A 17,481-nucleotide genomic window follows, 5' to 3' on the forward strand; every position below is an offset into this window, starting at 1 on the left:
ACGTGTTCTGGTAGATGGAGCTCCGTTTACTCTTGGTACCGCGTTCCTCTCTGAGTCTGCCTTCTGGCGTACTTTCTGTCCAAAAACTCAAACTCCTTTGTTGCTCCAATGGCTCTCCATGGAAGAGGTCGGACCAGGAGTTGTGAACGTCCAGCAGTGGAGGCTCCCTCAGAGGGTGGCTCGTTATCACTGCTATTTCAGAGACTTCTGACGACATCAATTCCAGTTTCGTGGCACTAGCGTACGTCTTCTTTTGTTCGTCGCTCAAAATTGTGGACATCTCTAAAACTGAAGATCTTCTCTGCAGTTTCTAACATAATGAACATATTGATATAAATAATAGACAGTTGTTCCCAAAAGATATGCAATGAGATTAATATATATATATATATATATATATATATATTAATTAATTAAATGGACATATGCAAGCTTTCATTACAAAGAAAAGTTAGAAAGACTAAAGAAGACAAACTACAGCGATGACATTCTGTGATCAAGAGTTATAACTGATCATGAGTATATAATATTTAGGTGCCACCATGTTACAATTTTGACGTAAAATGATATTGAAACAAGACCGTATTAGCAGTTAAAATATGTATAGTGATATTATTTTGTAAAAGTCAAAGAAAAAAATCAAAAATTTACTGGTGACCGCCTGCAAGTACGAGAAATCTTAGACTTTGACTTGCATTGTGTAGCCATTGCCTTCTTCTTGCTTTTTGACGATCTGAAGATGCAAGATGGTCCGACCTGTCAAAGTCAATATAAATATACATACAGGAATTATAGGCCATGCACACAGTATACATGCAGTGTACAATCATGACCTAGCTATAGTGATCATGAGCAAATCATGACCTAATCTAACTCTAATGAGCATGCAGCCAGCTACCTAGAGATATATAGCTAGTGCTCACCTCGCTTACGGCGTCAGACACGCGGCGTTCTAGTTCCTCTTTAGTCAGAGAACAACGTCGACCTAGGCCTCTGTCTGTACAGAAACGTCGAACAGATCGTTCGCTAAGTCCCCGAAGTCCTGGAAACATCGTCTGTAATTCTTCACTGATGACAGCATGACTATTACCCTCTTCGACTCGCTTCCGAACAAAATCTTCGTCAACTTCGTCCATGGAGATCGAGAGTGGAGAGAATGCACGACGTGCCGTTATATCGTCAGATGATAGATACCGGCTGGGGCTTCCCCGTCAGATGTTTAGAGGCGTGGTCTAGATGATCCACGCAAATGTCCTCTAGCTAGATAGTTGCTTGAAGTCTTTCCAAATCGACCAGACGTCAACTTTCCAGTGTAGGCTAGACGTTGATCTCGTTGATTCTAGATGCCCTAGACGCGTGCCTCCATGCCAAGGGCGTCCCTCGCTCATCGCCGCAAGGAATGTCTCACGATTGAGCGTGACGGTTGACGAGAACCAGGTGCAAGTGCTTACCGACTTGTTGTGAGAGGTCGGTCGCGTGCCAGTTGAGGCTTTCCTTGCATCTCTTAATTGCATTACATTGCATGCGTGCCAGAGGCGTGGCTGGGCGTGGCTAAGCTAGACGCAACTTTCGTCTTTCAATAGAATTGAATATTGAAGTCACCGGCGACCGCCCGCGAGGTGTCATTATGCCGTTTATGAGATATGGCTCGCGCTAGCAGCTGCGGGTAACTTTCTATTTACATTTAGTACGGAGAAAGAAAATTGCATCGGAGGCTCTAATCTAATATTCATAATTTACGAAAATTGGACGGATGGAAAGATTGAATCTATTTGCAAAGTAAACGAATATTGAAATGACAATTGGTCTTCAATCAAGTTCTATTTTCAATGTAATGGAATATTGTAAGAGCAAGCAACGCCAGTCAATTTTTAATTTGACATTCAATTTTCAATTTGTCTCAAAAATTAAAAATGAAATGGACGAATTGGCCACGCAAATTCAAAATTTAATATTTAATTTTTAAATTAAATTGAATATTGAATTTAATATTGAAAATTGAACTAACGTGCTTGCAATTTCAATATTCAATCGCATTGAAAAAGGAAATTGGTTAAAAATTAAGTATGTTTTCAATATTCATTTTAATCCGCAAATAATTATAGTCCGTCGATCAATCAATTTTCAATTTTCAATAGAATTGAATATTGAAATTGCAAGCAACTTGTAGGCAATTTCAATTTCTAATTCAATATTCAATTGTTGCCGGAAATTGAAAATGGAATGGACGAAATGGTCACGCACTCACAAGGCTGTTTCATTTTTCGTTCTTGCTGCGTTCAATTTTCGTTTTTGCTGCGTTCAATTTTCATTCTTGCTGCATTCAATTCTTTTGACATTCAACTCAACCAAATATAATCAAAGATAGAAACTTGAAAATAGAACAACGAAAAATGAAAAATGAAAAATGAAAATAAATATTAAAAATTAAAATTTGCTTGCCGAGTTAATTTTTTTCAGCAAAATAATTGAAAACCTTTGACAAAATTGAAAAATGAAAAATAAAAATTGAAAATTAAAATTTGAAAATTGAAAATTGAAATGGCCGAAAGGGTCACGGACCTGCAATACCTGGCAAACAGCTACTACAGTAGGAAATAATCCCCAGATCACACACTGCCTTGGAATTAGACAATCAGGGCTACAACTTGTGTTAACTAAATACTGTCAAGTGTTAAACAACTAAGTGAGTAAACACCAGACATATACACCTCACATGTAAAAGTTTAGATCTCTCATACACTTGTAATACATGGCAAAGAGTTAATGCAGTATAAACGAATTCCTCAGACCACACGCTACCAGTTCTCCAGTTTGTTGTCCAGTGAGAAGATCTGCTTCATACCTACAACAATCATCAATGGCACAGGCTTGGTCTGTGAAGAACCAGATACCATGCACTCAAGGACAGGACCATCCAGTCCAAGAAAAAAGACAAACTACAGCAACCAGCTTCAGCCGAGCGGTCACAGAAAAACTGGAAAGATAACCCTAATATACGGCGAGCTGTGGATGAAATAAAACGAACTGGAAAAAGTGTCAGAAACGTAGCCATGGAATACGGAATTCCAAATTCTACACTTCAAGCGTCCGCAAGTGGGAAGATACTAATCGACTCTTCTCAAGGACCAGCCAGGTACCTTAGTGATAAGGAAGAGCAAGCTCTAGAGCAGTTTGTGCTTGGATGTGCAGATGTGAGATATCCACAAACTGTTACACAGGTATTCAGACTATTACTACATAGAAGTCACCAAATTGTTTGAAACCTTACATTCTGTTTCATCTAATGCTTAGATACTGGCTCATGCTCAGGCCATGCTAGAGCAAAATGGAATAATGAAAACCTTGTCTAGAGGATGGTGGAAAGGCTACAAACAACGACACCCAAGAATTACGTGCAGGAAAAGTGAAAGTTTGTCGCAGGCAAGAATGCAGAGTTCCACACTAAAAGTCTTAGACAAGTACTTTGGCCATCTTCATGAAACACTGACAATGAACGATCTTTTAAACAAGCCAGGTCAAATATTCAATTGTGATGAATCAGGATTTTCCCTAAATCCTAAGCCAGGATACATTGATACTCAAAGGGCCAACCTCATACCTACTCTGTAACATCAGGCAGCAAAACACAAATAACTGTAATGGCTTGCATCTGTGCTGCTGGATATTCTATGCCACCAATGGTCATTCTTGACAGAAAAGGATTAAATCCAGACTGGACAGAAGGAGAAGTCCCTGGGACTACGTATGGCCTAAATGAGTCTGGTGGGATTGACAGTGACTTGTTTGATGGGTGGTTTAATCAACTGTTTTTAAAGTTTATTCCTGCTGCTCGTCCAATCCTTCTGCTATTAGATGGTCACTCTTCCCATTATAACCCTGCTGTAATCAAGCAAGCGGCAAGTAACAACATCATTATATTCTGCCTACCACCAAACACCACCCATCTCATGCAGCCACTAGACAGAGTGTGCTTTGGTGCAGTCAAGCAGTTCTGGAACGAAGAATGCCACAGTTACATGCAACAGCATCCAGGTAAAGTAATCACACGAAGGCAATTCTGTCAGGTATTTAGTTAGACTGGCTTGGATGAGAGGAATGACAATGAAAAACATCTTGGCAAGCTTCAAAACAACAGGAATTCAACCATTTAATAAGCTTGCCATTGCTCTACCAGGTGAATGCAACACTACCTCAGACAAGAAACAATCAACAGAGAGGAAACCAGTTAGTTACCTTCCCTTCTTTGCTGAAAATCCAATAACAGACCAAGGAAATGTATCTAGTCACAGTCAAGTTGATTCACATACGACATCACATCCAATCATGGAGCTGAAAAGTCAAAACACAGCAGACGAGGATTACAGACTTCTACACAGAAAGTGAGTTGGCATTATTCCAAACAAGATACGAAAACGGGTACGATCTGCTTCATGATGACCGATATAACACATGGGTTCAAGAAGCACACCCCGATAAGACAGTCATTGCTCAAGCTCATCAAGCTACCATGCCTTTGAAAGTACGGTTTGTTTCTACAACCCGTGAGCAAGAAGTAAAACTTCTGCAATGCCAGAAGCTTCCAAGATCCGCCAAATTCCCAAAAGCAAAGTGCTGATAAGTGAAGAGAATCTAACAGAACTCCAAAAGAAGATACAGAAGAAAGAGACTAGAGAAAAGCAGCGAAGACGAGAACAGAGAAGAAAGCTAGAGAGAAAAAGGAGAAATCAGCAAAACAACAAACAATGCAAGAAGAAGCACTACTTACACCTGTGCCAACCACCAAACCAAAGCCAACAAAAAGAAAACCATCTAAGAAATCCTTGCAAAGTTTGTGATCTGATCAATTTGTCTGAATATATGTTTCAAAGTGCAATTCTCTTGTTCACTGTGCAGAACCTGTTCATCAGCAATGTAAGAGCATGGCACATGGCAAACAAAGGAAAAAGAGAGGTAAGTCATTGCATTGTCAATAGTTACATTTCACTACGTAATCAATCTCAATTGAAATAGGAGGAAGACTAGACCCAGCACTGTCAATATGTGAGCTAGGCATATGCAACCATCCCAAATCAGAAGACTGGATCATTTGCTACAAATGCCACCATGCCTGGCACAGTGATTGTGCAGAGCAAACTGCTGAACCTTTCTGCTGCATCCATTGCAGTTCCAGCTAGTTATAGTTCTACTTGCTAAAATTTAGAGTAATTTCAACTTAATGCTAATTAGCACTAAACCAGATGTACTAATGAAAACGTTATCTCAATTCTTACTAACAGACTTATTTTAGATAGAACAACTAATTAATTAAGGTTTGCATCAACTAATCATTATTGCTAGATCTAGATATAGAATCTGTTAGAAATATAAGCTGTTACATATAAACAGGTTTAACGCTAATGAAAACGCGCTAAAAGCTTAGACACATTCTTATAAACAAGGCTTACAGGCCCTAGTGAAGACATGTACACCCTAGCTAGGTTGCGCTTTGCGCTTCTAAAACTTACCAATCTAGAACTTTAAAAACTTTTTCTCCGAAAAAAGAAAATAGATGTAGGGATTGTATAAAATTAACAGAAACAAGATCTATAGATAATATGAACCAAAGCCAGACGTCACTAGTGAATCCTTCCAACCCCCACATTCCTTACATTTTACATTTTGGGGGTTGGAAACATTCACTGATGATGTCTGGCTTTGGTTCATAGTATCTATAGATCTTGTTTCTGTTACTTTATACACAATCCCTACATCTATTTCTTTTTTCAGAAAAAAAGTTTAGAAAATTCTAGTTAGAGTATAGGATCGTGTGAATGGATTTTGATAAAATTTAGTTATGTGATGATAGAACTTTAACAACTTGAAGATTAATCTAAACCAGGATCCCCTTTTGAGGAATCGACTCCGCCTCGCAGTGTGGATAATTTTCAGCCCGGATGCCCTAGTAGTGGTAATGGCAGCGCATCTGGGGATGCAATCCACACTGCGTCTGGGGCGAGACTAGCCTAGAACATGTTTCAACTGACAGTTTGACGTAAAAGGTGTGATAACTTCCGATTTCATTTTTGCGCTCCCGTACCATTTCCCTGCAATTATTGATGGACAAACTACGTCGTCTAACGGTATGTGTACATGCTAGGCAAACACTGCACAAGGTGTACTTCTAACAATCACATTACAATGGTGCTGGGAAGTTAAAGCAAAAAAGAGAAGTTACGTACTGCTGAGAAGTTAGAGCAAAGTTCATGTCTCTGGAGAGACCATGCACCACAGCGACCAGACCCTCTACTAAACACATGCTCTGACTGTAAATACACTTACAATAATACCGAACTCAACAAAACAGTTTAGCTATAGCTAATGCCAACTGTACAGATCGAGCTATATGTTTTGCTACCATAATTGTCAAACAAGCAGCCACATAAACTACTGATGATCTACAAATTAAAATAAACTAACAAACCAAGCAAACAGTATATGCGAGCATACTAAATTAATCAGCAAGCAAGCGGTTCACAGTAAAACATCACCTCAGATCAGTGTGCGGAATTACCGTATGTATCTCCATCCTTCAGGGTCTCACTGGAACATCTTTTCTAGAACAGACTTGTTGCACTCCCATATGGCGGTATCAAGGGCATGAGGGTTAACAGGAGAGCTTTCAATTGAAACATGACACTTGAACCAGTTGCGTACTGGACGCCAAGTAAATTTATACTCGGAATTGCAGCAACGTGCAGGTTCACAACATACGCTCGTCAGTCTGAAGTCTAATCCATATGGCACTATCTTCTAAGTTTACGGCAATAGGGTAGGTGTCTTACGGTGCGTCTAGGGCGGTTATAACCAGATTTTTCTTGAAAGAGTCTAATTTGGCCACTGGGAACATCACAGGATGACGCAAGATTGTTATCACTTGTGCCATAAGAGCCCGGCTGTTACTTAGCTCTCTGATTGTTCGTGGATCTATCTCAGTGTAGTTAGCATGTAAAGCAAAGTTAACAAATGTACTGTTCCTTGTCTCAATGAGCCCACTACACAGACATCAAACGTACAAATGACAGTGGCACTAGAGTTGCTTCAGTGGTAGACATCATCAGATCTATGCATGGATCGATGCCGTCGTCCAATTGCAGTAGGAGCATCACCGCTTGACGAACTTATCGTTGCTGTTTCAGTTGCTGTTGCCTCGGTTGCTGATCCACTTTGTACTTCAGTTGGTTGGGATAGAACTTATCGAGACAGGGCATCCTTCTATTGTGCAGTACAAAGAGCACCTATCACCGTCTCAACGATTGCCATCGTCACATTCCTCTGCGTTTTCTGTCACAGTGTTACCGCATATTGCACCAATATTTCTATCATCAGTTGTCAACGTTGAGTTATCCAACTCTCTCTCACATTGTCCGGTATTCACCTCTCTGCACTCTTCTCTATCTAACGACAAATGAAATGCATTTCCTATCACAGTCTGAGCGTCATTCAAGTCCTGCAGCAATGTAGAGTTCTCGTGGTATTCTGGAATAATAACAAGATGTCCCTGACCGGATGAATACAGTATTTGAGCCCATAGACAGTATGCAGCATAGGTGGCTGTGACCACGTCTCTTGCAGCATCTCTGACACCACCTGCAGCTGCATCCACAAGCCACTTCAAACGATTAATTTCTTTAGTCCCGGAGACATGGTCCAGTCAGGTTCAAAACATCGAGCCATTCATGTAAACCAAATGACCAGTCAGCAACGGAATCAGTTGAGAAGAGAAATCGATCTGAGGCATGGAGGAAACGTTTGCTTGTCCGTCATTTCGGCATTGCTGTAGACAATTTGCCCACACGCGGTAGGCAGCATTCCATTCTCGTGCAACGACAATAACAGGAAGGAATGCAAGCACCAGCTGAGCCAATAGATGACTCTTGGTTCGAGTTGTGCTACATCAAAACGGTCGTAAGACACAATGCAACCAGCAAACACAATCATTATTCACCGTTCCTAGAGTCTTGATATTATAATACACGACTGATTGCATGCACGCGGGCATACATGCCCTGCAGTAGTGGCAAGAGTAGCCTGGAGATCGTGACAAATTGACTCATGAAGTGCTTGTAAATTGAAAAGCCATGCACTTGTGCTAGAGACTCAAACTAAGCACGCTGTACAACACATAGTAATGCAGTCTGTTATGCAATCAGACTGTGGAAAGTTCGACTTCCGCTTACAAATTGTTAGTAACTACCAAACTCAAGCGAAACGGCAAAAAGACGACAACTGTACCACAGAGTAACTCAAAAGCATGAAAAGATATACGCGTCGACTATAACTTTCTCAAATTTCGAGTAAAATAAAAGCATGCATCTCTAGAACAGTTACACTATGCGTACCATAAGCCTGCGTGCACGCTGCAAGACAACTACTCGTGCGACATTATCAGACAAGCTAGTCTAGAAGAGTTCAAAGTAAGTGTCGACTTTTACTCTGGTTCCTGGCTATAGATACGACCACTTGCGCTCTATAGTCACCGACCTTATGATTTGCATCGACTAGCTCCGACTCGTTTTGTTCGTTCCGGCTGAAACAATACAACAACGACTCTGAACGGGAGCCAAAGTGAATGACTCCGACCAACACACGGTGCGTTCTCAAATGCATGTGTAATTGTAATACCGTGTGACGTGAACAACATACACTACTGTACTCTCTTTTCGCGTTAGTTGACTTTGCCGTTGCAGGTGACTAATGATCGAGACACCTGTCAGTCAGGGGGGTTTCCTGGGGCATTTTAGGTGTCGTTTCTTTCAGTGCTCTTGTGGACCTCCCAGTCAGTTCAATATGCTCTATGTATGATACAGTTTTGCATGTAATGAATCTATTTATTTAATCCTAGTTACCAGGTCTATTGGAAGACATTGGTAAATATGCCTAGCTAGTGTACATGGTGATACATTGCACATGATGCACCAAAGAGTCTTTGAGTCTTAGATCTGTTTACTATATCGATCTAGGCTACACGTCGAACGTGAGACTCGGGCCAACGCTTCAACATCTGGTGCAAACATTGCATGCAGATTGATCGTCTAGAGAGGTACACGCAGACTGGACCTCCGACTGAAGTCTGTCGGTCAGTTCGTTCTCACCCACCCACCGAATCCCCATAATTACGTATACAGTACGTGCCTGCGGCCTGTATTATTGCTATAATACAAAAGTAAAAGGCTTTACTTAATAAACAAACTCAACACGTTTGTGCTGTAGTCCCGCGCAGCCAGCCCCTCCCCCTCTTGACCAACGGACATAAGGGGGAGGGGCTGGCTACGCGAGACTGTGTTGGCACCTGGAACAACTGATCTTTGCAAGTTCTGAGGCATTAACTTCCTAAATGTGGCAAGCCTTCTGCGTACGTTTTGTAGAAAGGAAGGATGAACGTTTTGGGAAGCAATTGAGATGGCCTTCAAGACATCGATCCCGTCAAACACACTGATTGGAAGTTTAACTAGAGACGGTGATGTCGATAAAAACGAGAAATTTACTAGCCATTAGAATTTAATTTATGTCGTCATATCTAGCTAAAGCTAACATGTGCATGTAATACGTTTGATATACGCAAAACCTTTAGCCTGACGTTCAACAGTTGCATTGGTTCTGTTAGTCTTTTTATCACACCTACAGCAAATATTATTGAGAGACATATCGGTTTCGAAAGACTGTCTAGGACGCGTACAAGGCAAGATTGTGGTCGCCTGCTCCAAAGAATAACGGAGAAATCGCGGATTTTCAATCGACAAAGTTAACGGGAACAGAGAGTAATACACAGCTCCCCCGCCGAGCACAATTTGTCAAATCCGATTTGCTGCTCTCCACGTGTGCACGTGCAATGCGGTAGAACTGTAAGGAGAACGATTATTCGAATGTATAACCGGGATGCGGAAAGTTATGAATACCCTGCATTTACCTGAAAGACCGCTACTTTGTAGTAAGTCTTGTCAATCAGTTACTAATCAAGCCAGCTGCTTGTAGCGTGCGTTACATTACGTCTCAATAACGCGCGTTAGGTCGCTCAACTTTTTAAAACTGATTCCGTCGGCCGTGATTTGGTACAGTATTTGAACCGTCTAACACTTGTTTGTTCGCTTTTTCTGGTATATGTAGCTATTCCTATACTAAAATACAGAGTGTTTTTGTATCGTTTGTTAGATGATAAACAAAGCCGATTAGCTAGAACATAGATATATATATACACAGAACGTATTATTAATTTATTGAACACCTGATAGCCAACACAACACACACTAAGCTCTACCCCCGACTCTACATCGACTGTCGCTGCAGGCTAGGTTGCATATGTCTATTCGAGCTGAGAGATTTAATTAATTAAGAAACCTCTTGTCAACTTTGTCGGTCATCTCAGTGTTATAGCATTGCGGTGCATGTGCTTTTTGTTTAAACGTCGTATACAGCATCCCATGGCCATTCCGGTACAACAACATTGAGAATATATGCATGCAAACACTAAAGCTGACAAGTTTTTACGAATGCATGCATGTAGGTGTACGTCTAGCAAGGTTGCTGTTATTGTTCTTGCACATTCTGTAACCGCTGGGAGCCAGGAAGGTGGAGAAAAGTGTCTCTTGTGAGACCATTACAGCGACCAGACACTCCACTCCACATACACTGATTACAAATACAATTACAATGCATGAGATCGAACTCAACAAAACAGTTTATTAACTACAGCTAGATAGTAGCTACATGCTTTGCTACCAAATACGCGCAGCCACACAGACTCTAGACTGATGATGATCCATAAACTAACAAAATGACAGACCAAGCAAACAGTTTATACGAGCACACTAAATTGATCAGCAAGCTAGCGGTTCACAGACGAAGCAGACAGTTATACGAGCATACTAAACTAATCAGCAAGCAAGCGGTTCACAGTGAAATATCACGTCAAATCAGTCTGTGGAATTACTGTATGTATCTCCATCCTTCAGGGTCGCACTGGAACATCTCTTCTAGAGCAGACTGGATGCACTCCCATATGGCGGTACCAAGGGCATGAAGGTTAACAGGAGAGCTCTCAATTGAAACATGACACTTGAACCAGTTGTGTACTGGACGCCAAGTAAATTTAGACTCGGAATCGCAGCAATGTACAAGTTCACAACATACACCCGTCAGTCTGATCCATATGGCACCATCTTCTAAGATTACGGCAATAGGGTAGATGTCTTCCAGTGCATCTAGGGCGGTTATAGCCAGATTTCTCTTGAGAGAGTCTAATTTGGCCACTGGGAACATCACATGATGACGCAGGATTGTCATCACTTGTGCCATAAGAGCCCGGCCGTTACTAAGCTCTCTGATTGTTTGTGGATCTATCTCAGTGTGGTTAGTATGTAAAGCAAAGTTAGACAAATGTACTGTTCCTTGTCTCAGTGAACTCACTACACAGTCATGAAGCGTACAAAATGACAGTTGCGCTGGAGTTGCTTCAGAGGTAGGCATAGCCGGCGGCAACGTCGAATTGGGATGTAAACCATCATCAGGTGAATGCATGGATCGACGCCGTCGTGCCATTGCAGTAGGAGCATCACTGCTTGACGAACTTACCGTTGCTGTTTCAGTTGCTGTTGCTTCGATTGCTGATCCACTTGCTTCTGTTTCGGTTGCTGATCCACTTGCGTCTGTGTCGGTTGCTGTTGCTTCGGTTGATGATTCACTTTGTTCTTCAGTCGGGATTGCAGGACTGGTTGGGATAGAAGTTATTGAGACAGGGCATCCTTCTATTGTGCAGTACGAAGAGCACCCATCACCGTCCCAACGATTGCCGTCATCACATTCCTCTGAGTTTTCTGTCACAGCGTTACCGCATATTGCACCAATATTTCTGTCATCAGTTGTCAACGTTGAGTTATCCAACTTTCTTTCACATTGTCCGGTATTCACCTCTGTACAGTCTACTCTGTCTAACGACAAATGAAATGCGTTCCTCATCACAGTCTGAGCGTCATCCAAGTCCTGCAGCAATGTAGAGCTCTCTCGGTATCCTGGAATGACAACAAGATGTCCCTGACCAGATGAATACAGTATTTGAGCCCATAGACAGTATGCAGCATAGGTGGCATTGACCACGTTTCTTGCAGCATCCCTGCCACCACCTGCAGCTGCATCCGCAAGCCACTTCAAATGATTAATTTTTTCAGTCCCGTTCTCTGGGAGACATGGTCCAGTCAAGTTCAAAACATCCAGCCATTCATGTAAACCAAATGACCAGTTAGCAACCGCTTGTTCTGACGGAATCAGTTGAGAAGAGAAATCGATCTGAGGCATGGAGGAACCGTCTGATAGTCGGTCATCTCGGCATTGCTGTAGATTATTTGCCCACACGTTGTAGGCAGCATTCCATTCCGGTGCAACAACATTGACCAGAAGGAATGCAAGCAACAGCTGAGGCATAAGATGGCTTCTAGCTCGAGTTGTGCTACAACAAACAACAGTTGGTAAGGCTACCAGCAAACACAATCCTCAAGTCCCGTTACTATTCTTATCACCGATTTCGCGCGGGCATACATTCCATAAGCAGATCACGCAACGCGCTCCTAGACCATTCAGTCATGCAGCCATTCATGGAGCTAGTGCTTGTAAATGTGAAAAACCAGTTGCAGCAGGGCTTCAAGCTGTGTACGACATATCGTCAAGCTATTGTGTATTCATGCAAACAACAGAGCGAAGAAAGTTCGACTTCCGGTTACAAACCGTTTTTACTATGCACGCATGCAAACTCAAGAGAAGGCAAAAACGACAACTGTATCTAGACAAGATACTGAGTAACCAAAAACTTTAAAAGTGTTCTGTCATGAGACAAACAGAGTGCCGTCCAAAATGTCTCAAATCTCGAGGAAAACAAAACATGTGCAAGGCGCATCTACTGTACACAGTTGCTGCAGGCTAGGCATGGTATGCACGTGTACTATAGATGCATGCGTGCTGCAAAGCGAACTAGACTCTGTATGCATACGCCATTATCAGACGAGTAGCAAGAAGATCATGACTTTTACACTGCGTCCTACCTGATGATCTGCATCGTCTATAGCTTCGACTCGTTCTCTTCGTTCCAGCCGAATTAGTAAGCAATGCGACAACGAGAGTCAGAGTGACTATGACCCGACGAGCACAAGGTGCGGCCTTAGAATGTAGGAACAGCGTGCGACGTGCGACAATATTATCCACGGACAGCTCCCCGCCGAGCAGAATTCCACTTCGCCACTCTCTACCCGTGCAATACGATATCGCACTATACTGAGACTGATTATGGTTATAATGTTAGTTTTGGAACTTCAACTGTAGAGTTACATACTTTTGCTAGTTGACTTGCGTTGTTTTGTTTGTCTGCCTTAGTGTAGAGACAAACATTGCGAATGATGCGTTACTAGTGCTGCCAACAAATTGCAGAGTCATTTATCACTAGCCCTAGACAATCCCATCAAGCAGTTACCAAAAATGCAAGCTCTAATGTGGTTGTGCACTATGGCATGAGTGTATACATATCTAGATATACATATACTGCTACAGTGTACAACCATGGGCAGTCTGGCAATACTCTCATGCAGAGTGAGCATACTGTCAAAGTTGTCGATCTTCTTTTCCTAGATATAATTAAAGGCGCCTCTACTAATGGATATTTATTTTTGTATATTTTTAGTAAAAATGCAAGGCACCAGCAGCACGAAGTAGTTCAATTGCGCTTGTAGTTATGGTAACATCAAAATACTCCTCAAAGTCAGCATGCACGTTGGAGTTAAATATTAATTAATGATCGACGTACTATTGCTTCGTTCGCCAGACGGAAATTGACGGCAAACTCACGTCTAGTCTGTTAGCATTGATTTGTGCATGGATTGCGCCTCTCGCAGCAATACCCTCGCAGCAATATTAAGTATGTGTTACTGTAGTCATGTAACCTTAACATTGAGCTTAAATAAATGACGTAGGATGCATGTTTCGACACAACGTCTTTCTTCTAGACAAGCCTTCATATTCTTGCAGTCACGCTATAGTATAGAATCTCTCTGCAGAATGCGAAAGCGCAGTTTGAGTGATAGTTTCTGGTGGATCTTCAAACCTTTCGAAAGAAGTCTGCAAACACACCAGACATGTACGTCCGATCTACTCGTCTAGAATGCACTAATATACTAATATTGTTATTAATTAGTTAGTTAAACAGATGCCGAGACCGTTGAAGTGCTCAGTTGACCAAAGGTCTGTGTAGGTGTCACGGTCACTCTACTAGCGTACACTCCCCGTATCCGGTTTCTCTTCAGGTCATAGTATCTGAAATGCGTGTGCGTACTGTGCATATGTATACATTGTTAGCATCTTGCATCATGCAGGCCATCGTGCAAGGCAAGAGTCAATAAGCCAATCAGCAACAAATTCAAAGACGTAATCAATATTAGAGATCGATATCAATCTAATTTGGTATCCCCCTATAACACTAGCTAGGAAAGCAGCAACGCAATACAACTAACATACAGAAAGCAAACAAGGTGTTTGCACTAAACAATTGTCTTAGTTGGCTGCTGTTCCAATTCTCTAGTTTCCAGGAGAGCACTCAAGGCGTTGTTCCAAAACTAGTTTCATGCAACCCCAAATATTGGCGCCAAGTGTACTGAGATTGCCAATGTCAAAACCAGGACCGAATGTAGGGCGACACCGAAACCACTTGTGAACTGGACGCCAAGTAAGGCGAGTCCAGGAATCGCAGCAATCCACTGATTCACAACATACACCTGTTAGCCTCATCCGTATGTGCACACCTTCATCAGTTATGAGGCTAAGATCATTTTGCTCTAACGCTTGTATTGCAGTCTTAGCCAATTGTTCTTGTAGCGAATCAATTTTTGATTGGCTGGGTTCGGGGTGATTAAGAATTGTCATCACTTGTGCTAGTAGAGCTAGACCATTACGCATCTCTTTGATTGTGTTTGTATCCACTGCTATCTGACTTGCTCTTACAGCAAAGTTAGACAAATGGAGTGTTCCACGCCTGTATGAACTCATCGAGCTGCAATCATCTGGGCAACTGCTGAGGTTTGTTTGGTGTACTAGTGGAGACGGAGACGGAGTTGGGGTCTGTACAGCAACAGTGGGATCAGATGTTGATGGGATGATAGAAACTGTTGGGCTCGATGTCGAGGAGAGACAGATTTCCAATTTGCAGGTTGCAGAGCATCCATCTTCACTGATATTGTTGCCATCATCACATTCTTCTGAGCCTTCGGTCACAGTGTTACCACAGAGTACATTGATGTCTCGATCGTCAGTGGTGAGAGTTGAGTTATTCACTTCTTGCTCACACTGTGCGGTATTCAGAGCTCTGCACATTTCGTTGTTCATCCACAAATGAAATGCGTTTCTCATCACAGTCTGAGCGTCTTCTAATTTCTGAAAGAGTGTAGAATCTTTTCCATATCCGGGTATGACAATAAGATGTCCCTGACCGGACTTAAACAGAATTTGGGACCATAGACAGTACGCATCATATGTAGCTGTTGTTATGTTTTGTGTTGCAGTACTGACATTCGCTTCAACCTCAGCTACAAGCGACTTCACTCGATCGATTTCTTCAGACCCATTTACTGGCAGACACGGTCCAGTCAATAATAGGTCATCAAGCCAATTACGTATCCCTGCTGACCAGTTTGCAACTGCTTGTTCAGGAGAGGACAGTTGGGATGAGAATTGTATTGGCGGCATGTAGGAAAGCACTTCTTCTCTGCCGTCTTGACATTGCTCGAGATTGTTGTTCCACACGTCATACGCACTATCCCATTCCGATACAACAACATTGGCCAAGAGGCATGACAGCAATAGCTGCGCCAGCTTAGGATCTCTAGATGCAAGCAACAGCTGGTAATGAACCCATCACTATTTATAGAAAACATTATGCAAACATGCATGCATAGTAAACAACTAGACAGACGTACATCATGCACACGCAAGACTGCATGGATGAGGTTACTTAGGTGTGTTCACTATAAGGTGTGTTCACACTATGGTTGCGAGAGCTTGTTATCATTGCCGAGGGTAGAGACGCTTCTAATCCGGGTCGCACAACAGAAATGGGTGTGGTCCTATATGGGTCTCCATTGAGCTTCATATGTGTGTGTGTGTGTGTGTGTGTGTGTGTGTGTGTGTGTGTGTGTGTGTGTGTGTGTGTGTGTGTGTGTGTGTGTGTGTGTGTGTGTGTGTGTATGTACACACAAATCTCAAATTTCTCCTCCCCACGACCACGTTTCATGATAGGACCTACCCTAAAAAATCGTTTCCGTGTCCGACTACAGATGAGTCTAGGAACGATTCGTGCAAGTGACCAAAACACGAAGAAAACGCTTCATCAAGTTCCGTCGCCCCATCCTTTTGTATTGTAGCTAGGGACTGTGTACTTGACAACCAAGAAACACTTTCAGGAGTTGAATGCCACCTACAGTCAACTATTCACACGTCCCGTACTACAATCAATCCTTTACTACACTGTGCTGCATCTAACACTGTTGATAGTCAATGTTTGCCGATATCAATTTCTATGTCAGTAAATACCATACAACTGTCGTTACAACGGAACTGAGTGCATACCTAGAAAACTCCGTTGGAAGTGTTACTCACGAATGCGAGGCGCCTACGGATACCATAGAACTAATAATTGAGTTAGTATTAATTAAACGTTGCACTTGCCCCATGGAATGCTGGTTTGCGCCTTTGCGAAGTAGTTTTGCGGTTACTTGAGGTGGAGCTATATCAAAACATTCCTAGCTTTTTAGCGCCTAGTAACCAGAGTACCAGTCTGCCAACCGCCTAACTACGAGATTTGTACTGTATGCTAATTTGTTCCCTCGTATGACGCAAATCAAAACATAACACACCAGGATTTGCAAACCATAGTGTGAACACACCTAGATACGACCGCAGTCAGCAACAACGGAATTGTACCTAGCAACAACAGACACCAGATCTAGTTAGAACTAAAACTATAGCAGTGTCTATACGTATAGTAAAGTTCTAGTTTCTTGAGACAAATTTACAATCACGCGAGCCTAGGTAATAAATATGATGTAGGCGCGTGTTGTCACACAATGAAGATAAAAGTAGATCTACAGAGAACGAACTACTGTAAATACACGTGGAATCCAGTCGCTAACCTGATGGTCTGCATACTAGTAGCTTACTGCCCTGAACTCGCTCTATTCTTGCAGTCTGAGACGAGAAAGAGACCGATACCTAATGCGCGTGCGTCACTGAAACCGGAGTTATTATTCTATACTATTAATACGCCAACCCACGCTTTCGTCTGACTACTGTCTGTTCACCATAAGCGTGAACTTTGAAATTCATCAATATCTCTGCTGTTTAGTGGACTTTCGCGATGATCTCGGTATCATTAGAAACCGCTAGGTCTGGCATTTCTGTTTATCAAATTATCTA

General features: G+C 42.1%; 4 protein-coding genes and 1 long non-coding RNA gene across 5 annotated transcripts; 2 read left to right on the forward strand and 3 right to left on the reverse strand.

The window, feature by feature from the left end:
* Positions 1 to 573: 573 nt before the first annotated feature.
* On the reverse strand, positions 574 to 1,184 carry LOC134196937 (uncharacterized). Its single transcript, XM_062666161.1, has 2 exons — positions 924 to 1,184; positions 574 to 756 (listed from the first exon to the last, which is right to left on the reverse strand). The coding sequence occupies exons 1-2, from the start codon at positions 1,134 to 1,136 to the stop codon at positions 640 to 642; spliced, it is 330 nt and encodes a 109-aa protein (XP_062522145.1). The 5' UTR covers positions 1,137 to 1,184; the 3' UTR covers positions 574 to 639.
* Positions 1,185 to 3,641: 2,457 nt separating this feature from the next.
* LOC134196810 (uncharacterized) lies at positions 3,642 to 4,079 on the forward strand. The gene has a single exon (XM_062666030.1). It carries the CDS (start codon positions 3,642 to 3,644, stop codon positions 4,077 to 4,079), a length of 438 nt encoding a protein of 145 aa, XP_062522014.1.
* Positions 4,080 to 8,429: 4,350 nt separating this feature from the next.
* Positions 8,430 to 8,766, forward strand: LOC134196287 (uncharacterized). Its single transcript, XR_009972506.1, has 3 exons — positions 8,430 to 8,456; positions 8,545 to 8,631; positions 8,730 to 8,766. It is a non-coding gene; the product is annotated as an uncharacterized LOC134196287 (long non-coding RNA).
* Positions 8,767 to 10,672: 1,906 nt separating this feature from the next.
* On the reverse strand, positions 10,673 to 13,228 carry LOC134196672 (uncharacterized). Its single transcript, XM_062665883.1, has 2 exons — positions 13,071 to 13,228; positions 10,673 to 12,481 (listed from the first exon to the last, which is right to left on the reverse strand). Exons 1-2 carry the CDS (start codon positions 13,082 to 13,084, stop codon positions 10,966 to 10,968), a joined length of 1,530 nt encoding a protein of 509 aa, XP_062521867.1. The 5' UTR covers positions 13,085 to 13,228; the 3' UTR covers positions 10,673 to 10,965.
* Positions 13,229 to 14,433: 1,205 nt separating this feature from the next.
* Positions 14,434 to 17,277, reverse strand: LOC134196465 (uncharacterized). Its single transcript, XM_062665599.1, has 2 exons — positions 17,199 to 17,277; positions 14,434 to 15,892 (listed from the first exon to the last, which is right to left on the reverse strand). Exons 1-2 carry the CDS (start codon positions 17,210 to 17,212, stop codon positions 14,593 to 14,595), a joined length of 1,314 nt encoding a protein of 437 aa, XP_062521583.1. The 5' UTR covers positions 17,213 to 17,277; the 3' UTR covers positions 14,434 to 14,592.
* Between the last annotated feature and the right edge of the window lie 204 nt (positions 17,278 to 17,481).

The sequence above is a fragment of the Corticium candelabrum genome, chromosome 21 (genome assembly GCF_963422355.1).
Source record: "Corticium candelabrum chromosome 21, ooCorCand1.1, whole genome shotgun sequence".
NCBI lineage: Eukaryota > Metazoa > Porifera > Homoscleromorpha > Homosclerophorida > Plakinidae > Corticium > Corticium candelabrum.

Bases quoted from the DNA above. Each gene is read 5' to 3' on its own strand.
- LOC134196937 (XM_062666161.1), bottom strand. From the start codon at position 1,136: ATGGACGAAGTTGACGAAGATTTTGTTCGGAAGCGAGTCGAAGAGGGT. The intron at 757-923 runs GTGAGCACTAGC...TGACTTTGACAG, and splicing joins TGTCTGACGCCGTAAGCGAG to GTCGGACCATCTTGCATCTT.
- LOC134196810 (XM_062666030.1), top strand. From the start codon at position 3,642: ATGGCTTGCATCTGTGCTGCTGGATATTCTATGCCACCAATGGTCATT.